General features: G+C 38.5%; 1 protein-coding gene across 4 annotated transcripts in view; it reads left to right on the top strand.

Annotated features, from left to right (window-relative positions):
* JPH1 (junctophilin 1) overlaps nt 1–20,456 on the top strand; it is an 89,682-nt gene extending 69,226 nt beyond the window's left edge. The window contains exons 4-6 of one of the 4 annotated variants that reach the window (XM_057426228.1): nt 6,035–6,696; nt 17,764–17,859; nt 19,774–20,456. In XM_057426228.1, coding sequence (XP_057282211.1) covers nt 6,035–6,696; nt 17,764–17,844 — 743 coding nt within the window. In that variant the 3' untranslated portion in view covers nt 17,845–17,859; nt 19,774–20,456. Of the gene's footprint in view, nt 1–6,034; nt 6,697–17,763; nt 17,860–17,964; nt 18,969–19,773 lie in introns of those variants that run through there. The other 3 variants (XM_057426230.1, XM_057426227.1, XM_057426229.1) reach the window with 3 other exon arrangements.
* The last annotated feature ends 3,248 nt before the right edge of the window (nt 20,457–23,704 follow it).

The following is a 23,704-nucleotide window of genomic DNA, read 5'->3' as shown; positions in this document are numbered from 1 at the left end:
TAGTAATAAACCTTACCTTTTTAAAGTTTACTGAATATAGTTATTTGCACTTTTATAATGACTCATCAAATCACTTCTTTTAGCAGACTGATAAGCAATTATTTTTATTTCCTTTACCTACACTTACTATCCTGAATGATGAGAATTATAAAAGAGATGTCCTGTCCTGAAAAATCCTGAAATAAATGCATTTTGGATAACAAACCAGATGGTTTTCACTGGCTTATTTCTCAAACAATATTTAGCAACCTGTAGTACCAGCACCAAACTATCTATTTTCATTTTTTAGTACAGTGCATTTAAGCGCAAAAGACTTCAGATTTTTCTTTAACAGTATTGTGCCCTGGATTTGTACTGGGATTTAATGTGCAGTATGAAACTTGCTCATAATTTACTATTCTGACACTCTTTTAATTCTGATTCAGTAGACATTTCTCAGCTCCTTCAGGAAGATGATGACATTTATGAAGATGTGATGAACTTAAGGCCAAAGTGCTGTGTTAGCTTTTGATTACTCAGAAGACTTGCACTCCATTCCTGGTTTTAATAGAGGCTTCCTGTGCAATTTTAAACTATCACTTTACCAAAATTTAGCAAAGCTTTGAGCGTGACAGTGCTTTACTGATAACTGACCACTGAATTCAGAGAGATTAGTTGGATGAAGCATGTGCTTTGGATCATTATTTCTCTTTGGTTTAGCTCCCCCATCTATAAAACAGGCTATTGGTATAACCTTTGTGCTCTCTTTTATATTGTACTTATAGATTGGGAACTTCTCAGAGCAGGAATTCCCTCTTTTTAATAGAGGTGTTCAATAGTTTAGTAAAAAGGGTCCTCTAATCTTGGAAGGTTTGCATATAGACTATAGTGCCCTGATTAAGTAATAGCGTCATCAGTACCGCACAGATGGTAAACCTTGCAGTAAAAAGTGAGTCTTTCTGCTAACAAGTCATATGCATAAACAAAGTTAGGGAGTGAAGTATCTGCTTAAGGGATGGAATTTATCTGTTAGTGCAACATAAATTTTCTTGTAATCATGAAAATATATTGTGATTTGTTATCTGGGTTGCTGTTTATAGCACTGTATGTTTACTATTTGTTAATGTAGCACTAGTTAGGTTACATTGTATAATGTGCACTCTGGTTTAAACAGCAGAAATAAGTGCATGCTTACCTAATATATTTCTAACATGCCCTGAAATTTAATTACATCATTTCAGCATCAACAGTACTTTAAATATTATGTTCTGTAAATGCTATATTCCAAAGCCTGCATTAATGACATTGCAGTAAAATTGGAATAGGAAATGCTTGTTTTTCTTGAATTGGAAGAATGGTGGGGCTGTGGGGACAAATGAGTGGAGGAAGTATCATGAAGAAATTATAGGATGTTCATAGAGTTATTGATGAAGTTGGGATGTTTTTCTTCAGGAGAAGATACGTTTTTTATTTTAATATTGCAAAGTATGACAGCCTAAATGCTATTTCCATATATTAAGAAGATGGTTTTGCAAAGTTTTTCATTTTTCTCTTAAAAACAAATAGAGAGAACATGTCTGAAGAACAGAATTGGTCTTTACGGTAAAGAACAAACACATCAACCTCTAGGTTTTAAATATAGTTTTTCAAGTTATGATGACCTAATTAGTCATAGTCTCATTGGTAATGCCAGGTAATTCCCAAATTAGCATTTTTTGCACAGATTATTTACTTACAGCACCTTCTATCCAAATCACTTTCAAATGATTTAAAGATTGTGGCTGGGCTTTCACAAATTGAAGGATCTTTATCTCTTGTGAAGCAGCCAACCAGTTTACATGGAGTTAGCATCTTCTGTCATAGTATGATGAGAAGCTCTCAGATGAATTGCATAGTATCTCAAGCTTAGCTCAGAGAAACCTACTCTCCCAAAGCCTTTGCTGCTCCCAGAGAGTGGTGTTTCTAGTGGACTCCTAGTGGAGTTTCTCACAACATTCCCTTTAAGAAGGATTCATAGAATGGTTTGGGTTGGAAAGGACCTTAGGATCGTCTAGTTCCGACCCCCCTGCCATGGGCAATGCATCTGGCACTGGCTGCATTGAATAGGCAGGGGAATGACCTGTAGCTCACAAATATATAAGCATATACCTATATCTCTTTCCTCACTATCCTAGGTGTGTTCCACAAACCCTCTCAAGTTTTAGATTTCATCCTGAACTGATAAGGCATAAAGTCTTTTCTTAGCCTTCTTGGGAAACAGTGGCTGCATTTATAGGTTCCTGAAGGATGACATTTTCAGTCACTGCTTGCGATGCAGTCCTGAAACAGCCTTATGCTGCCAACACATATACCTCACTGGGCATGGGAGAGAGCATGTGGCTGTCACCTCTCTATAAATGCTGTGGCAGAACGAGGGCACCCTTCTCTTCCCATTTACAGGGCTGGTCATTCTCTCACATCACTCACTGGAGCCCTTCCAGAAGGAGGGACGTGTTACACAAAACCTGCATGAGAAATTCAAGATTTAGAACTATACATGTGTCTGCAGCCAAACCAAAGCTTCCCTCACCCCACAGCCATCAATGAAATACTCTTCCAGCAGGACAGCTGACAGTATGAGACTCTACGTGCATATGTCTACACAGTCATTTGGCTTTCAGAAGTTATTCCCCCCAAAACTCGCACTTCAATGGTGTCATCCAGCTGTTTGCATCACAACAGCTGTGTGAGCCAAAACTGACCTTCAGCCAGACAAGGTGCATCAGTTTTGAACCAGTGGTAGAAGGATCAGCATGTCACCATGAGAAAGCACACAGAAAGCTTATCTTTATTTATTTAGATAACATTTCTTTGTTCTGCCTTCCGGAACACATTTTTCTTAAGCACTCAGACATACCATGCCCAGAAATATATCTGCTGGTTGCTTAAAGAACAGAACTCCATGTTTATTTCCTAGACCAGATAATCCCACCCTACCTTCTTCCCACCCACAAATCCTACTCTCTTCCTCATTAAGATCAGGTAGCTGTGAAATCTTACAGAATCAGATGTTAGATACTCCCTTTCCAAATTCTCTTGGCCCTGGTTCCTTTAAACTCATGCTATAGAACTTTCTTATGCTGAAAAAAGAGGACTCCCTTGCCTATGTCTGTATTGTTAGTAGATAATAATTTTAATGAACGCGACACGGTAAGCTGTGACAAGGATTCTTAGTCCTCAGAAGGGAGCCAAACTGTGTTCCTGCTGCTTGGAGTCAGTAGTTCAGACAGGTGCATAATCTGATTGTACTGAATGCAGCGAACAGTCCTTGGACAATCTCCAAAGCTAACTTCAGCAGAGCCAAGAATTTGAGTATTGGAAAGACCTGCCTGGCAAAATTGCAGACAAGAGATGTATCTGTAATAGCCATATGTGATGTCCTGGGGGATGTAAGGGAAGGCTGCTGTGTTATGTTAAGGCAATCGCTCAGTGTCTGTTCAGACACCCTCAGACTTTACTTGGATGCAGATGGCTGCAGTTTTCTCTGGTGAGGCTCAGTGTCACTTAGCATCAAATATTGCCAAATACCCAGTAGAAGTATTGCACTGGTAGCCTGTTGACACTTAACTTCTTTGGGAAGCTCCAGTTAAAAATTGTATTTTTGGTTTGGTGTTTCGTTCTTCACTCTACCAGTCTCTTGTGGAGTCATGGGCAGCCAAGACCTATCTCCCTTCTCGTTTTAGAAATTCCAGCACAGTTTGGAGGACTTGGGAGGAAAAAGATTCCCTCAGGCCAGCCTTGGGAGGCTTTTCGTCCTTCATAGGAAACAGTGGAGAGGGATGACACTTCTGAGTCCCAGATACGTTCCTTATGAAAGTGCCTTCAATTAATCAAATGCCATCAGGATATTAGTAAAAGTCATATATTCACATACACTGGGCACTGGAGAGCTGTCACAGGAGGTGAATTTTCTAGATAGGTGAGGAACAGAACAGTTGCCATTTGAGAGGTATTATAAGGCTGAAAAGATGGTATTCCAATTGGGATACTTTCGGCGCAGGAGTCATACGGAGCAAGCTAATATGAATGTGGATGTATCCATACTAAATAAACATTGCGATTTGTAGCTCCACAGCTTGGCCTTAAAGATTAGGTGGAGCTCTTTTAGCTGTCCTTTTTCTCTTTATACCCGCTAATCATATCCCCTGTGAAAAGAGAAGAAAACCAAAGTTCATGCCTGTTAAAACCCTCAGCATTACCTTATGCAGCCCAGCAAGACAGAAGGAAACCCCCTATGTGATGGAGAATTTTCTGAATGGTGATTGTAATTGTAATTTTATATATTAAATAATTATTTTATTTAAATCTGAATTATATTCAGAATTTTCTGAATGGTGATTGTAATTGTAACTTTATATATATTTACATTTATATATGTAAATTTATAAAGTTATAACTTTATAAATTATAACTTTATAATGGCAACTTTCAATTTGTGCTGTGCTGCCTTTCCCTTTTACCAGGAACATTATAAAAAAATATAAGAACCAAGCCTCTAGTCCCCTCTCTGTGCAGGCTTAATTCTTCAAAGCTTCCTCCTCAAATGTTATTTGAGAACAAACCCTGACTTGTCTGTCTAGCCTTCTTTCTCAACAGCCCCCTATTTCAACAGCTGGTTTTCACATGCCAAAAATGTTGTGATTTTCCTGCTCAGAAGACATTGCATGCCAAGTAATTCTTCTTCTCATCAGTGCTTACTTACCAGATGACTCAGTAACTTCCAAAAACTTCATGCTGCTATTCCTTCCTCTCATCTTAGCACTGTGTAGTGATGCATATGCTTCTGGCATCTGTAAAAACACTGTATCTGCCTAGCACAGCTAGAGCCTCCTTTAAACTCAAAAGCAGAAAAAAGTGTGCAGACGTTCTTCTCTGGGCACAGAATATCTCTGTGGCATAAACCACAGATAAACCTCACTTACAGAAGATCAAAAAAATCAGAGGAAAGTAGTGGTGGTAGCAAAGATAGAAGTAGAGAAACAGTTGCAATGTATTTGGCAAAAGCCATTATTGAACCTACAGAAAGATCATTGCAGTTCTTTGTTCACAGAGCATCCCAGCGTCTCATGGGACCTGATCCTGGAACCTGGGATGTGGCCTCTAGGGAGAAAAATAGGCAAGACTGCCACAATGCAGGCAGATTTACAGCAATTTTGTTTCAGCAGTGTTTGCTCAAGTCTAACGCATAGAATTGTTAAATCAGACAACAAAAACCTGGAGCAAAGCATCTAAGCCAGCTTGTCTTTATGTAAACAGCTGCACAGAAATGCAATTTAATAAGTGGGTCCTAATGGTAAATGTGCTTATCGGTGCTTAGCTGAGGCGTGGGGGGAGGATATTCTTCCTACTGGCTTTCCCTAGTAAATGTGAGAGAATTTGCCTTCATAGCTTCTAAGCAGGAATTGTGTTACAGAGTAGAGTGGTTAGTCTGACTCTTCATATGGTAAGTGATTGGATTAACAAAACAAAGACAGTGTGTGAGAGTTCAAGGCACATATATATCTATATACAAGCTAACATGCACAGAAAGGGGAAAAAAAGTGATTCAGGCCCCATTTCCTGTAGGTCATACGGGAAGAAGAATAATTTCATTCTGATGGATAATTACTCCCACGTCAAACAGATACTATGATCATGAGGGTAGAAGTTAGGTTAGGGCAATTAAGCAAAATGTACCTCAAAACATGTCTTTCAGAAAAAGAAACATATGTAAGGCAAGTCAATCTTCAGTCCCTCAGACTTCACTCAGGGACAATTTATGACTCTTTGCAAAGCTGAAAACATAAAGTCACTGAACCACATTATTACATAGTCCCAACAATTACCAAAATGTACAGTAACCTCAGTTACTGAGCTTTTTAGACAAAATCACTAATGGGTGTCCGTGAATTTTTGGTACCACCTGCCCCACCAGCATTTTAGTGAGGCGGTCCAGTCTGACATCCCACTGCAATAGTTTTACTCTGAAGTCTTAATTTTGTTTTAATCATAATGTTCCTATTACACTATTTTTCAGGCCCGGATTATATCAAACAAAAATTTCAAGAAGGAATGGAGGTGAAAGAAAAATCTGAAGAAAAAGTTCAAGAAAAACCACCTTCCCCAAAAGAGTCACCTCACTTCTATCGAAAAGGTACTACACCCCCTCGAACCCCAGAAGCAAGTCCAAGGCATAGTCCTTCTCTTCCTTCTGAGCCTTCACCTTCAAAACAACTAAAAAAGCAAAGCTCTGCTTCTGGGGCAAGACTCAATCAAGAAAAAAAGCTTTTAGCCACTGAGAATATAACACCCACAATTAACAAGCCTTTATATTCAAAAGCACCAGTGAAGGAAGAAGTAGCTGTGAAACACCAGTCAAAGTTTTCAGCCCATCACAATCCCATCAGCACAGAGAATGGGGAGCTGCATGACTACTACCATGGCTATTACGTAAAAATGAATCCAACAGCGCTTCCACAGGAGCTCAGGGAAGAAGATGAATATGTCAACCCGTCACCGTCATCACTTGCACGGATACCACCCTCACAGAAGCCAAGTCCTGCTAGGTCTGGGGGTAAACCAGAAGCCAAAGAAAACAAAAGTGACACTAAAATTAAGAAACCAGAATTTGCCACGCCAAAGAACCCACCTAATAATGAGTCACATACAGCAGTGAAAAAAGAAGTAGAAAACAGCTCGGTAAGTACTGCAAAAAACCTTTCACTTTCACTGCACTTTCTAGTGCTGAGCTTTGCAGACTGAAGACAGGCAAAGCTCACTTCTGTCCAATCTTCATTTGGATACAGTTTGCTAGGTAGAACACACTGCACCAGGCCAGAGTGAGGAACTTTATATTATCTTCTATCCAGTCCTTTATATTACCTTCTTTGAAAACTGGGAAGGGATAGTTTACAGCCAGATGCTAGTAGACTTTTGAAACATAAATCCCTATTGCATCCAAAAATACAAAAATGTATTAGTATGTGTTTGTATGTATATGTATGTGCAGGTTTCGTGCATGAAGATATGTATTTGTACATACATATTTACACACACATATTTATAGAATCATAGAATAGCTAGGGTTGGAAAGGACCTTAAGATCATCTAGTTCCAACCCCCCTGCCATGGGCAGGGACACCTCACACTAAACCATCTCACCCAAGGCCTCGTCCGACCTGGTCTTGAACACTGCCAGGGATGGAGCATTCACAACCTCCCTGGGCAACCCATTCCAGTGCCTCACCACCCTAACAGGAAAGAATATCCTCCTTATATCCAGTCTAAACTTCCCCTGTTTAAATTTTAACCCATTACCCCTTGTCCTATCACTACAGTCCCTAATGAAGAGTCCCTCCCCAGCATCCTTATAAGCCCCCTTCAAATACTGGAGGTCTCCACGCAGCCTTCTCTTCTCTAGCCTGAACAGCCCCAACTTCCTCAGCCTGTCTTCATACAGGAGGTGCTCCAGTCCCCTGATCATCCTTGTGGCCCTTCTCTGGACTTGTTCCAACAGTTCCATGTCCTTTTTATGTTGAGGACACCAGAACTGCACACAATACTCCAGGTGAGGTCTCAAGAGCAGAGTAGAGGGGCAGGATCACCTCCTTTGACCTGCTGGTCACACTCCTTTTCATGCAGCCCAGGATACGGTTGGCTTTCTGGGCTGCAAGCACACATTGCCAGCTCATGTTCATTTTCTCGTCAACCAACACCCCCAAGTCCTTCTCCACAGGGCTGCTCTGAATCTCTTCTCTGCCCAACCTGTAGCTGTGCCTGGGATTGCTGTGACCCAGGTGTAGGACCTTGCACTTGGCATGGTTAAACTTTGTAAGGTTGGCATCAGCCCCCCTCACAAGCGTATCAAGGTCCCTCTGGATGGCATTCCTTCCCCCCAGGGTATCAACCAAACCACACAGCTTGGTGTCATCAGCAAACTTGCTGAGGGCGCACTCAATCCCACTGTCCATGTCACCAACAAAGATGTTAAACAAGACCAGTCCCAACACCGATCCCTGAGGGACACCACTCATTACTGGTTTCCAGCCAGTGTAGGCCCCATCTCTCAGAACAATGTTTGTTGTACTTCAATGGATAATTGGGTAGTACTGGGAGCTGCACTCTTGCTCTTCTCCAGAGGTCTACTTTTGACTACTATGGGAGACAGGATGCTGATCCAGCCCATACAATCTCCCATTTTCATTTTCTTTCCTGTGTTGATTGTAGTCTCTAAACCCAGGCAATTTCCATCAAAATATAAACTGTTTAAAAATGCATACTTATAACAATGCTTGTGTTTTACAGTGAAGTGAAAAGTATTCCTTTCTTTTTCATCAGGAAATGGAGGAGATTTTAAACTATTTATTAAAGTTAGTGTGAATCCGAATCTCATTATTTAGAAATAACAGAACTATCGTTACACAGAAAAGGAGAGATGACTAATAGCATTTCTATTCCATGTTAGAAGGAAAAGCCAGATTATCAAATTCAGAATCTCTGATGATGATAAAATTACATCTGGGACAAGAGAAACCCAGAGAAATGGTAGTTGTAGACCCTAAACTTCACCTTTAGAGCATGAGGAGGTCTAGATAATTGTAATAATGTTTCTTTTTTATAAGCATTGTTTCTTTGAATTTTTTTTGGTACTTAAGTGTCAAAAAACAGTGTGTCATTATTGATGGGATAAACAGAATGACACATTTAATGAGATCCAGATAGCTAATCACTGGTCTCAGTCAAAACAACTGAATAATTGACACCAGACTTCATTAATAAAGAATTTAGAAATAAAGATGTATAAGAATTTCCAACCAACATGCATTGTAAAAGATCATGTCAAGCAAGCTTGACATCTTCAGGTGTGACAGAGGAATCATATCCTCAATCAAGAAGGTCACTTGATGTGTTTTTCCACAGTAACTTATTCTGACAAGGAAGCCAGAGAAATGCAAAGGCTAAATGTCACATTAAAATAATTTTCAAAAACTGGCTGATGATTCTCAAGAAGTAATTAGAAAAGCATCAGAAATGTGATATTATTCTGGTGAGGTCATTCTTGGATTAATTCTGCTACTCTATTTTATTAATATTCTTATTAATGACACAGAAGAGGACATAGAAACATTACCCAGAAAGTTTACAGAAGACACAGAGATCAGGAAACTGATAAGTAATGAAGGCAGTGGAACACCAATATAATCTGATCCATATCACCTGCTAAGAAAGATGCAAGTATAATTATCCATGTACAGCACAGCAAAATGTAAGATTGTCTATTGAAAGACAGTTAATAGAGCCTGGCCTTGCAGGATCAGAACTGGGAAAGGTTGCAAGAGAGGCAACTGAGCATGAGCTTCCAGTATGCTGCTGTTGCTCAGAGATGTTAATATAATCCTTAGATTTATCAACAGGAAAGATTATGCAAGAGTATATGGGAGTCTGTTTTATCTGGTTTTGGCACTGGTGCAGCCACTTTTGGAATAAAATACAGTGTCTGTAAATCAAGGATTTAAAATGAAAAAAAAACAACCTAAACCACAAGGAGCTGCAAGAATGATTGAAACATATCTTGCAATGAAAAATTCAAGGCAGAAAAATCTGACACATTAAATTATTTTCTGTAGTACACCTTGTAAAATAATTTCCAAGGCTATCAGGCAATTGTATAAAAAGATCCAACACCTTGACAGATTTGGATAAAAGTCTTGGTTTAAGTTGCTTTTAATGATATTAATTAAATGTAACATCAGTTTTCCAATGCTGAGGTTTTAGAGCAGTCACTGAGTAGTTCAGTAACGAGCATTTTGCCAAGATGGTATCTTCTCATTCATCAGGAAGCTTATATTCTGTTTTGTGTGGATCAGAGAAGATGTTCACAGTCGTTTTGTAATCTGCAAATCTGTATTACAGCTGATATCAGCCCTTTAACCTTTCAAATCTCACAGATAACGACTCCTATGTAGGGTGACACAAAGCTGTCAGGCTTGTAAATGTTGAGTGAGCATGCACAGAATTTTAGCCTGAATTGGAATTTTTATTCAGCTCAGGTGAAAATAAGTGACTAGAAATAATCCCTATTTTTACTACATTCCATCTAAACTAAATAATGGTTTGGAACTGAGGGAGTCTTCACCTTAAGAAACAAAATGGGACACCTAAACAGCAATTTATTGACCTGAATAATCAGGTTAAGGACCGTGAGCTTATAGCCTGTTATCAGGAAAGGTGGAAAAGTGATGAGATAACCTATATTAGTTATTGTTTACTGGCATTACAGGTCATCTGGGAACTGTACCTCTCCTTCATTTGGAGCACCCTAATTGCATTATTCTTATTATCAGCATTTCAGGAAGGAAGGAAATTAGAGTTTAAGAACTCATTTTTGATATAATGGCATTTTAAGATATATGTAGATGTATGTGGTTTTTTCAAAGATGCCTTCCATATGTCTTCCATATCGATAAATTTGCCTTTATAGAATAAATTTCCTACATGCTTATTTCTTTAAAATGCTGAAAAATGTAAAATGTAAAATTGAAGGAGAAGGGAGTAGCCTACTGGCCAGTAGACTGAGGGAGAGACTTAATACAGAATAGCTGTTAGCATTGTCTGGAGACTTTTCTTTTTAATATTTAGTATCACCTCTCAGCATCAGACAAGCAGTACCTATTCTGAAGTGCTCCTGACTGAGCTCAGCAGTGTGGTGGAGTTACACAGTAGCTAATTTAGGGTGCACAGTTACTGAGGAGAACCCAGATTAGCGTTCTTCTCTTTATTCCAGACATTTCTGAATGTTGAGAGAATTCTAGGGCTGCACTTGGGAATTATTTTGTTTTAGTCAGTATCTACAATAGTTTTATAGTCATCCTGACAAATGATTTTGCTGGGTTTGAAACTATATCTGTCTTAGATCCCCCATAAAAGTCTAAAATTATATTTGTTATGGAATATAAAGGGAACAGAACTCTCACTCTCATTAAAAGAGAATGAGAAAACATGGGTTTGGAATGCAAAATGAATCTATAACATTAATTGAACACTTTCATTAGGTTATCTGAAAGTGCTGTATAAAATTGTGCTGCACTTTTTAGAATCATAGAATAGTTAGGGCTGAAAAGGACCTTAAGATCATCAAGTTCCAACCCCACTACCATGGGCAGGGACACCTCACACTAAACCATGTCACCCAAGGCTCTGTCCAGCCTGGCCTTGAACATTGCCAGGGGTGGAGCATTCACAACTTCCCTGGGCAACCCATTCCAGGGCCTCACCACCAGCACAGCAAAGAACTTCCTCCTTATATCCAATCTAAACTTCCCCTGTGTAAGTTTGAACCCATTACCCCTTGTCTTATCACTACAGTTCCTAATGAAGAGTCCCTCCCCAGCATCCTTATAAACCCCCTTCAGATACTGGAAGGCTGCTATGAAGTCCCCATGCAGCCTTCTCTTCTCCAGGCTGAACAGCCCCAACTTTCTCAGCCTGTCTTCATATGGGAGGTGCTCCAGTCCCCTGATCATCCTTGTGGCCCTTCTCTGGACTTGTTCCAACAGTTCCATGTCCTTTTTATGTTGAGGACACCAACTGCACGCAGTCTAACAAGAGCAGAGTAGAGGGGCAGGATCACCTCCTTCGACCTGCTGGTCACACTCCTTTTGATGGAGCCCAGGATATGGTTGCCTTTTTGGGCTACGAGCGCACACTGCCGGCTCATGTTCATTTTCTCATCAAGCAACATCCTCAAGTCCTTCTCCACAGGGCTGCTCTGAATCTCTTCTCCACCCAATCAGTAGTTGTGATGAAGTATAGGACCTTGCACTTGGCATGGTTAAACTTTGTAAGGTTGGCGTCAGCCCCCCTCACAAGCGTGTCAAGGTCCCTCTGGGTGGCATTCCTTCCCTCCAGCCTGTCAACCAAACCACACAGCTTCGTGTCATCAGCTGAGGGCGCACTCAGTCCCACTGTCAATGGTGTCAAACTTGCTGAGGGCGCACTCAATCCCACTGTCCATGTCAGCAACAAAGATGTTGAACAAGACCGGTCCCAACACCAGTCCCTGAGGGTCACCACTCGTTACTCATCTTCAACTGGACATTGAGCCATTGACCACAACTCTTTGCGTGCGGCCATCCAGCCAGTTCTTTATCCACCAAGTGGTCCACCTATCAAATTGATGTCTCTCCAATTTAGAAACAGCGATGTCATGTGAGACAGTGTTCAACGCTTTGCACAAGCCCAGGTAGATGACGTCAACTGCTCTGCCCCTGTTCATCACTTTGGTAGCCCCACCATAGAAGGCCACCAAATTGGTCAGGCAGGATTTCCCCTTAGTGAAGCCATGCTGGCTGTCACTAACCACCTTGTTGTTTTTCATGTGCCTTAGCATGCCTTCCAGGAGAATCTGCTGGCCTGTAATTCCCTGGGTCGTCCTTTTTCCCCTTCTTGAAAATGGGGGTTATATTTCCCTTTTTCCAGTCGTCGGGAACTTCACCTGACAGCCATGATTTTTCAAACATGATGGACAGTGGCTTAGCAACTTCATTTGCCAGCTCCTTCAGGACCTGCGAATGGATTTCATCAGGTCCCATGGACTTGTGTACATTCTGGTTCTTAAAATGGTCTCGAACCAGATCCTCTCCTACAGTGGGCCTAAAGTCTTCATTAACACAAGTGACTTTCCAAGTTTTCCAGTGATAGTGCATTAGGAACATAGATACAAAATGTAAGATTTTAGTTCTTCCTTCTATGTATCGAAATCAGAACCGTTGCTCACATCTGAATGAAACAAACATCTGGATTAAGAACTTTAAACAACTTTAATTACAGAAAAGTCTGCAGCAGCTGTTTTTTGTAATCAGTTCATGTTTCATATTTTCTGTGAATCTGTTACATCCTGAAGAGTGTCGTTGAGTAACATCTGTGCAGTAAGTTAGTTATAGGAACAGTACTGATTCTCTAGATACCCCATTTCCGGCATTGTACTCTAAAAATATCAGCACATACTTTTTATTCCACGCCTACAAATGTGTTTTTGAACATTTTTCTAATATTCAAATACCAGAGTTTAAAATCATTTCAGAGTTTATAAAAGTCATAGTTTTATCAAGGTAAAAACATGCTTAAAGCATGATGCCAAAGTCACCATTCATCAGCTGCTGCAAAGCAGCTGTCTGTTTGCAGGCAATTTACTTTAATAAATGAGAGGTAAATCATCCTTTTTCTACTGATAATTAAGTTTCGTCAAATTTTCTTTCGTCAAAATCTTCTTCACAGTGTGAAGTTGCACAGACACACTTGACTGTGAACTAGTACTGTTTAAAATTGCTCATTAGCAGCCTCTAGCCCCAGTATCAGCTTGTGTGCTGCAATCCCACCTTGAATATATGCTAATTTTAGATTGTCTTGGATTTGGGTAAAAGGTAGGATTGAATTGCAGAAAATACCATTGTAGTATATATTTGTGAATACACATTTTATTTGCCTCATATGTGTCCATGTGTTGCCCTAGGTCAGGTCCAAGCCCAGGCACAAGTGTTCTACTATACTGTAATTTTTATCATTTTGTTTGTTGAGATCTTTAAGCCACACAGAATAGTTATCATGGTTTTTACCTCTATTTAAAATCATTACTTTTTGCTGAGTATTACCTGGTGTGCTTTATGAACAAAGGTTCATTTAACATCCAGTAAGTAAGTGATATAACTACTATGGTGTTAGAAAAATAGATCAGTATTTGTCTAATCCTAAAAAAAAAACCAAACCTCTGAGCAAGAACTTTATGCTATATTTAATGGACATTCCTAATGCAATGGGATTACAAGACCAGTCTTAATACTTCCTGGCACTACATTTTAGGAAAATAACTTTCTTCCCTTCCCAAATGAAAACTAAGAATATAGTTATATTTTTAACTACAGTAGTATGTGACTTACTAGAAGCTGAAAGGGCAGTTTTTAAGCAGGACTGGAGTTTTTCTACTACAGCTACTTTAGTGCACCTGTTCTAGTCACTCTTAGACTGTTCAGACTAATTTTGGCTTTTGCTATTTTAAGATCTTGCAGGACACTAAAGTCTTATTTGTGGTATTTGTCTTAGAGCATTAAATGCTCATTTCATAGGTGTCTACATACAGGTAGTAGTTCACTGCATAACTGCATGCCACACAAATACTGTTTGATCATTTTTTAGTGTATTAGAAATTCTGCTTTGGCCTGAAAGTTGTGGTTATCAGAAAAGGAAGCAAAATGCTGATAGCAGGCCAAAAGAGATGAGATTTGCTTCTTTGTATACAGCATAGACTCGTTATCATAAACAGATAAAACGTTTTCCTTTGATCATCAGCAGCTCAGTTCTTAAGGTGTCAATTTCTTCTGTCTTTGTAGATGAGATTTCTTGATTCAGACCATAGTCCCCAGGGTTTTTAGCCTGATTTATCTAATGCTGTTGTGATGAGATTGTTATACATATCCTGACTGACACATGCATCATAAAGAAGTCCGTTCCCCTTTCATGAAGCTTGATTCTCTAAGATGGGGCACCAGTGATACCAGGTTGCTTTTTGAGCTGCAGTCCTGACTTGCCATGCAGCCAAAAGCTGTCTTGAAGCTGTCAGGATGCTGTTTCAGGGTATATTTCAGGTTCCTGTGAAGTCCCCAGAGGTCCAAATTTACCTTCAATAGCAGTAAATCAACTTGATTTCCATGGATATTATTTTCAAATATACAAAGAATTAGACAGCCAAATCCTGATGAATTGTAATGGTGTTAGGCGATGATGTCCTTCACAGTTCCTTGCAATTCTTGGTGTGGTACAACTGTAAAATACAACTGTAAAATCTTTAGGTGGGATCCTGAACTATAAAGGAACTATTGACCTGATTTTGATAACACTGGTGCCCCTGTCCGAATTGTAGAATCATAGAACAGTTTGGGTTGGAAGGGGCATTTAAGGATCATCTAGTTCCAGTGTCCCTGCCATGGGCCCGGACACCTTCCACTAGAGGAGGTTGCTCAAAGCCGTGTCCACCCTGGCCTTGAACGCTGCCAGGGATGGGGAATTCAAAACATCTGAGCAACCTGTGCCAGTGTCTCAGCACCAGAGAGAAATATGCTGAATCCAAATGATAGTGGAAATTAATATGCAATCGCACTTCCTGTAAAGAGATATGTAACATTAGCATATGTGTACTGTGGTTTGGCATGAGATTCTAGGAATTTTTTGGAAAAGAAGTCATCATTGAATGGAAGCTTCACTCTAAGAGTGTTGACACTGACATTCCAAGACAGCAAAACTGCAAGATTATTAAAGTATCTGTTTCAGTAAAACATGTTTTATTGTCCAAAATCTTCCAATATGGCTTTCATACATAAGTCTCACAATTGCCAAATGCATTTGATGGGAATCCTGATGGGAACTTGGATTTGCTTCACGGTAGAAAAGCATAGAAGTAACCAAGCTAGCACAACTGTGACCATGCTAGAAAGAGAAAGAAGAAATTAACCTTGAATTACACACTATTACTGCAAGGCTGCTTACAGTGCAGTAGTAAGAAATGTAACCATATCTGGAGTCACAGTTTCCTTTTATGCGTGTTCTCTGTCACTCATATTCTCTGGCACATAGGGGCTCACTTCCAGGAAGAAGGAAGAAACATGTTTCCACTTCTGTTCTGTGACCCAGTGGGTAAAACTTACCACTGATTTTAATAACTAACTTGTTATTCAAAATCCCTTTGACTAAGGTGACTTTAAACCTAGTCTTCATTTTCCTAGTGCATATTTTAGACATTCTGCCATTAAGCAAAATGCAAATCTTGCTGCCAATACCATCCCCCTATGGCAACATTTAACTAGCATCCTGATAATCTCAATCGTTATTGGAACTTGAACACCTAATTCGTCAACATGTGAACAGATACCTCAGATTGGGTGCAAAGGGCACTTTAGTGCCATTATGAATAGAGGTGCTGGTTGGGTTTAGAATCCCCAGGGATTTAAGGAGTACTTGACATAATGTAGAATCTTAGAATTATAGAACGGTTAAAGTTGGAAAGGACCTTAAGATCATCTAGTTTCAACGCCCCTGCCGTGGGTGGAGACACCTCACACTAGATTATGTTGCCCAAGGCTCTGTCCAGCCTGGCCTTGAACACTGCCAGGAGCATTTGCCACTTCTTTGGGCAACCTGTTCCAGTACCTCAGCACCCTCACAGCAAATAACTTCTTTCTTATATCTAACCCAAACTTCCCCTGTTTTAGTTTAAACCCATTACCCCTTGTCCTGCCGCTGCCATCCCTGATGAAGAGTCCCTCCCCAGCATCCTTTTAGGCCCCCTTCAGATACTGGTAGGCTTTTCTTCTTCAGGCTGAACAGCCCAAATTTTCTCCACCTGTCTTTGTAATGGAGGTGCTCCAGCCCCTTTATTATCCTCATGGCCCTCCTCTGGACTTGTTCCAACAGCTCCATGTCCTTCACACGTATTTTGTGATTTACTGAAGAATTTAGCAATCCACATCTTGCCTACCTTTTTAACTACTGTGTAAAGGTGTTTTCTGGTAGAAGATGTTTAATGACTCTGTTCAGGATGAGAGGATGTGATACAATAATGACAGAAGCACTATTCAGTAGCTTCCCAGTTACACTGCTGCACCAAAGAAGTAATAGTAAGTCCTTAAACCTTAGCATTCCAGAAATTCTATAGCTAATGTTACTGTTATTGTGAAGCATAATGAATTTCTACAAGGTGCGCCTCATGTGGAAAATGAAAAAGATGTCATTTCTAATGAAATATGTACCTTCTTACACATGCCAGTGAGACTTACGTAGCTCAGAAGATTGGTTTTGCAGAGATTTTTTGTTCAGCTTTTAGTGATTTAGGAAAGTAGTGTCTGAGTTTTTCTGTTACAGTAAATGTGCAACCTTAAAATACAAGTGTCTACAAATCTTTATGAAAATATTTTGTAGTAAACCAAATATGTTAAGAGGAAAACAGAAGAATTAAGAATCTCCATCTGTTCAGGACATTATTTCAAGTTGCATCCATGCTTAAAAAAAATTTACCCATAATTGCTGAAAAGAGTTTAAAAGTTTGTTCTCTGGCTTCACAGTTTTTCTAAGCAATTTTAGCTCTAGCTAGGAAGTATTTTGACTTCCCATTTCTTCAGTACATAGGTCTGTAAGGTGTCAGAGTAAATCAAAGTAAGTTTAATTTTGCAGTGTAAAATTGTTTTTTAACTGTAATGGGAACATAGTTATGTTGGCGCAATGTGGTAAATAACTTTTTTTCCCCTTTGGTTATCAAGGAAAGGGTATTCTTTTCAATTGTCATGTCTGTTTTGAAATTGGTTGGAATTCGGGAAGGAAGCTATATTAAGGATGAAGAGCAGCACTCCAGCTTTCCTAAAATAGTTCAAGTTCTTTGTTTTTATTTTAAGCTGATACTGTTCCTGTGTGGATGGGTTTGTTTTCATTTGTTTACATAGTCATATTTGTCAGATGGCTTAATCTCACTGTAATTAAGAACAGTGTAATATTATACTCATAAATACCTGTATTTATACAGGCAATTTTCACAGATATGGTACTTAGCTCATCTCAATACCAACGGTAATGGCTGTGATTTAGGGCAGAGTCTGTATCTTTACTATTTAGATAATCCTTTAGTGCAGGCACAAAGCCGGTGGAAATGATGAAGTCAGGTCATGTTCATTGCTGCGCACCATGTGAAACTTTTCATTAATTCTAATATCTTTATTTCATTTTCAGGGCCCCAACTCTGTCATGATAGCCCTGGTAATGCTGTTGAATATTGGTTTAGCCATTCTTTTTGTCCATTTTCTAACTTGATTGGAATTTGGAAAGGTAAGAATGGTCTTGTTTTCATATAAAATCACCATATCCACCCCACCTAAAATGATAAAGATTAAATTTTTTGCGTATCTTTAACGTTCCCTACTTTAATTTTAGCTGTGCCTGAATGTGATTCAACATAGTTATTTAATAATATAACTGTTTTGACCCTTCAGTGAAGTCATGACAACTAGTGGTGTTAGCCCACAGTTCTCTGCAGTTGTGTCATCAGCCTTTTAAATGGCACCTGTCATACTCAGACACAGGGAAGGAGGCTTGGAATTGGGATGGGACGCAAGAGAGATGAAACTTGGAATATTCAGCCAGGGGCCCAGCTCAGTTTCTCTGCTGATGGCTCATGGCTTTGGGGTCTTCTGAAAGCTGAAGCAAGCAGCCATGTTGGAAAACAAACAAAATAATCTGCTGAAGCAGCCCCACCAGTGAAGTGCATTGGCTTCTCCATCTGTTCCAGCAGAGTGTGACTAAACTGGAAATGTACGGAGCTGCACTTTTTGTTGATGGAAGCTAACAGCTGCCTTACTATTTTACCGTCTGATGTTTTTAGTGGGGAGATGGGAAAACGACTGCCAGAGGAATGTGGTCAGAGGATTCTGTTGCTGTGGAAGTGATTCCAGCGTTCACTCCTATCTCATTAGAAGAAATAGTTAGCATCATCAGTCACCAGTCTTATTCCATTACCTGCTGCTTTTAACATCTCCTGCAGATTTCTGGGAGATTGAATTTCTTTTGCCTGTGCATGATTCTATTCATTTGTTGTTTATGAAATTTGATGTATAGCCATAACATACTGTCTAGTACGACCTGGAGAAAGCTACCAGTTCTGCCTAGCAGCAGAAGCAGAAAATGAATGCTTTTCCTAATCTGAAGATAAAATTCTTAAATTTATTTTCCTAAACCTGAAGAGCAGTTTTCCTTTATGATTTAGTAACTAATACGCCATGACTCCAAAATATAAAGATGTTGATACCTTCCTAAAAGTGATCAGTTGCTTATGTGAATAGCAAGCTAAATTTTTCATAATAAAACAAGAATCTTAAGTTGATATCAGCACACTCTAAACAGGAGGTGGAATATCAGAATAAGGACGAGATACGGAGTTTGCATGTTGACTATTTTTTCTCTTTTTTTTCTCTTTTCTTTTTTTTTTTCCTTTTTTTTTTTTTTTTCCTTTTCTTCTTCTTTTTTTTTTTTTAAAAATTCTGGTGCTGTGGTAACTGGTGATTTGAATTATTATGTTTCAACACTGAGGTATTTTGCCAGCGGTTAAACTGAAGTCTTGTCTGAGTACACATTCATGCCAATGACAGTTAAGCTAGCTAATGCTCATAATAAATTGCCATAATTTTAAAATACTGCATTTGTGTTGAATACATTCAGGTAGAGCATTTAGGAATGTTAGGTGACTGTGTATCAATTTGATGCCTTTGAAGTCTTTAAAGTCCTTGTATAATTTTACCTCAGCATTAAAAAAAGCCTCAAAATTTTTCATTTGGAAAGTTTGTCTTAAGTAGTTTCACAGCCCTTTATTCAAATGATGTGATCATGTTTCTTTTTATGTGCCATTATACTGTAATTATTGTACCCTGTATTAATCAAAAGCATGCTTATTTACTGAAAATACGTGGTGTGATCATTTGGCAAGTAAATATTTTAATTTAAAGCTGCAAAAAGCAAAGGGCTTGTATTATGGTTTATTTTATCTCTATTAGAAAATCTTTCATACAGTATAGTTTTTGAACCTGTTTGTAAACTTCCTACATGTTTGCATGGTTTAATGGGCAACATTCTTACAAAGTACATTAGCTATCTTTGGATGCAGCATATTAAAGTAACGTAGGTATGGACAGAATACTGTGCAGCGAAGCAGCTCCAAGCAGGACAGTAACACGGTGGTGTTTTTTACAGAAGTATGTTGAGAATCCTGTTTTGACCAGTGTGGATAAAGAAGAACGCAGAAAGAGAGCAAATGAAAATAAAACTTGTATATTTATTTTTAAAGAAAAAAGTTTTAATTGTGTTTTAAATTTAGGAAAGTCATTTTTAATTAAGAACAAAATTTTAAAAGTTACTGTATAAGCCTTGACATAATGGACAAAATGTTCCATCCAACAGTGAAATCACCCCCTGTCTCCTTACATGGAGAGGTAATTTTGTAACTGACATATTTAATTCCTATTAAATGTTTATTTAAAATACTTTATGCTCTGGAAATAATGGGTAACAAAGCTTATGAAAATGTTTATAAATTTAAGTAAGCATGTTAGTACCATTTATAAATATGTATGATTTATAAGCTTTTTTAAAACAAAGCTCAAACAAATTGTTGGTATTTTTCTAAAATGTGCACAGCTGTATTTTACATGAAAGGCTATTTATAATTGGTTGTTATACTGTACACTACATTTTGGACAGCACAATGAAGCCTGCCAATGTACTTAATAATGTGATTTTGTCTATTTTAAGTTTCTTGCTGTCAAAGAATGAACTCTTTATCTATAAGTTTCTCTATTTATAATTCTTGACCCAAAATGTACAATGTACAGTTTTCACAACTGTATTTGCTCTAATAAAAATAAGTTGGTTATTAATGGAGTTTCAGACTAGTTTTTCCTGTTTATTAATTACTTTGTTCACTCTCTGGAAACAGTTTTTCTAACAAATTCAATAAACAAGGAATGAAGCAGGAAAATGGGTGAAGTCCTGGCCCCTTTGAAATCTTTGTGTGTTACTGGTTTCAACAAAATGATTGTAGAAAACAAAAGTAAAAGAAAAAAAAAGAAAAGAAGATCAAGTTTCCTTATGTGTCTTCTTTTACCTTCTGATACAGGACTTCCATATCTTTATAAATTTAGTATCTGAAATTATATTCCCACTGCAGGGATGGTTTAATCAATCTTGTTTTAATCAGTGAGTGAGTGGTCCATTAACAGCTGTAAGTGAATCAAGAGCTTTTAGATTTCCCTCCTTCTAAAGGTCTTAATAGGTTCAAAATAAACATGAAGTTTGTGAACCAGTATTCTACACAGAGAAAATCTGCCATTACAACTTAAAGCCACTGCATTTCTTGAGAAAAACAGCAAATGAATGATGTTGAGGTGCCAAAGGCTGAAGAAATAGCTGAAGAAATAAATCATCTGTCGTCGTTGCTTTTTTAGTAGAGCTGGTCTTTTCTTTACTTAGTATGTATAGTCCTTACTTTGCCTTCCCATCTGAAAAACAATAGGAATGCAAAGAGTGTGGAATCATTTGCATTTGTTTTCCAAAAGGAGAGGTTTGGTTTAAAGCAGAAATTTCATGACATATGACTACAACTTGCCTTTCAAATACAGACATATTTAAAAAATCATTAATACAACTGAGTGCTGACTTTAAAAGGAGTAAGCAGCCCTATGAGCATTTGATTGAAAGTCTCAAAGTAGTTATTTACATAACTTTTAATGACACATCTTTCAAAAGCTCTGTTAATACAGTTACACAATACTAAGAGTCTGACAAAAATGTGGGTGCAATGATAAAAGCCTGCAGAAATTCACTACCTATTGCACTACAGTAACTTTCTTAGTTGTTATTAATAAAACATGGTTGTGAATGGTATCTAAATGATTTTATTCATAGCTCATTTGAATCACTTAGTGAGGGGAGACAGTTGTACCTACCACTCTTCTATGGAAATGTAATTCAGTAAACAAAGCAAATGAAGAGAAGGGAAATTAAATAAGCCTTTCAAATGAAGTAGTCTTTTCATTCTCTTGTTTAATATTCACACAAACAGGAAAAAATAGAAATTAGGTTAAGTCTGAGCAAGAAGCTGTGTATGCCAACATGCAGTAGCTGAGCCATCTACAGTAACCATCTCATTTTTTTCCCACTAGACGCAGAAACTGCAAAATAAGAGACATTACACCTCCTACCATTGTAGGAGGTAAATATAATTAACATACACAACATCTTTAAGCAAAACTGTCTGTGACATCAATGGTTTTTAGCCTAGGAGGAGAAAGTAAAAATTTCATCTGTCTAAACAGTTAATGTGGCCATCACTGTAATAGCTGAACAAATCCCTCAGCAAAAAGAAAAACACAATAGGAAAAATTAAACTGGTAACAGAATTTGTTAAAATCTCTCATGTTTCTTCCTTTTGTTTGCTAAAAAGGAAAAAAAACTAAAAGGCAGGGAGCAGATGGAGGGTTTTAACCGATAATCTAAATTTCATCATGTCAGTATATGTGTTTGTTCCAGCTAATCTTTTTCAAAACTGCTTGGGATTGGTTATCTAGGAGATTTAGGTGCAAACTGGCAGTATCTTGAGTGCCGTTTCTCCAAGAGGGAGGTTTTGAATTTTTTTCGGTGATGGAAAATAGCAGGATTTTCTGTATCGCCCTTGAAGTGGGTTTAGTTGTATTTTTAATGTGCTCCCACTATTTTTTTAATTATCTTTTATCCTTCACTGCCCACGCACCCCCAACTCCAAAGGCTGTTCAAGTTACTCTCCTTTTCCCCACATGTAGCTATTTGTCCCCATGTTTCAGCCTCTTACTCCAGTAACTCATGCTTTTTCTGTTGGGCACACTTCTTTGAGCAGCGAGTTTAGCTCTCTGTAGCTACAGAACCCATCTCTCTTGCAGTTTGTCCTACACTGAACTGCATGTGTCATGTCACAATTTTCATTTTGTCCAGTTTTCTGCATACTATTGATGCTGGTTTATGCAACTGTTTTGTGATTTCAATCCTATGCTCACTGTCTCCAGTGTCAGGACGGTAAACTAAACATGGTAGTTGGGAATGAAAGAGAGAAGAAAATGGCTGAAAACACTATACACAGAGATTTCTAATGACTCTTCAGGATTCGTAGAAACCAACGTAATGTTGTCATCATGGAGAAAAAGATACTGGGTTATGAACTCCACTACAAATGTCCGCAGTAAGATTGTGAAAAAGACTGGCCACATGGCTAAAGCTGATTTTCAACTCACAAAACCAAGGAGTCCTGCTGAGGGTTGTGATTTACAGGGAGAGTGTGATATGATGATTTCTGGACTTGATATACAGACATATGGATTGTTAGCTGGAATAAAATGCATCCTCTGTTGGAAAATGGGGTTTGCTCACTTACCTGAGCTTTCATATGTCCTCCTCTGTGTCTTACACTGATTAATCAGTCAGCTCAATGGAAATTGAGGCATATACATTTAGACAAGTACTTGGTTTTACTTTCATAAGTGGCTTCAATGTTAATTAAGTAAAGAGCAATAAATAATGTGTAAATTATAGGCTTTGAGCCATAGGTTTTGAACTCTGCTTTTTTTATGCCGATTTATCCTAATTGGAAGAAAATACAGAATGTAGTTGAATAGAATTCCAGGTGTTACCTTTCACAATAATAATGTGCATGTTAATCCATTACAGCACCTGAATTCCTTTGAGATCACTACATCAATTAGAGAGAGAAGTCTTTCTCAAATTTCCAAATCGTGGTTCTCAGTAGCAGCTTGGGAGAGACACTGTATGAGACCACAGAAGAGATCTTGACCAGGTTTGTGAGAATGACCACCTAGATTTATAAAGTTCTTAGTCTTATAAGGTTCTTAGTCTACACTGAAAATCCTAAGTTCAAAAATTTTCCAGCTCCTCAACACCTCACAGACACTGTTAAAAGACTTTGGCAGGGACAGGAAGGCGGCAAGCATAAGAAAAAACAGATATTACACTGAAAACTGAAGCCTATGAAAATGTTGAATCTGGCTTAAAAATATGCCAAGCATTGAAAGCATTTACCCCTGGAGTTTGGATCAGCCTTTGGAGCTACGGGATCTAATTCTGGGATTTTGGTCAGAAT

This window comes from Pezoporus wallicus, unplaced genomic scaffold (genome assembly GCF_028554395.1).
Source record: "Pezoporus wallicus isolate ANWC-B61680 ecotype Strahan unplaced genomic scaffold, APGP_CSIRO_Pwel_v1 contig_4131, whole genome shotgun sequence".
Taxonomy (NCBI): Eukaryota; Metazoa; Chordata; class Aves; order Psittaciformes; family Psittacidae; genus Pezoporus; species Pezoporus wallicus.
Note: the sequence above shows the minus strand (reverse complement) of the source record. Positions and strands in the feature narration are given on the sequence as shown.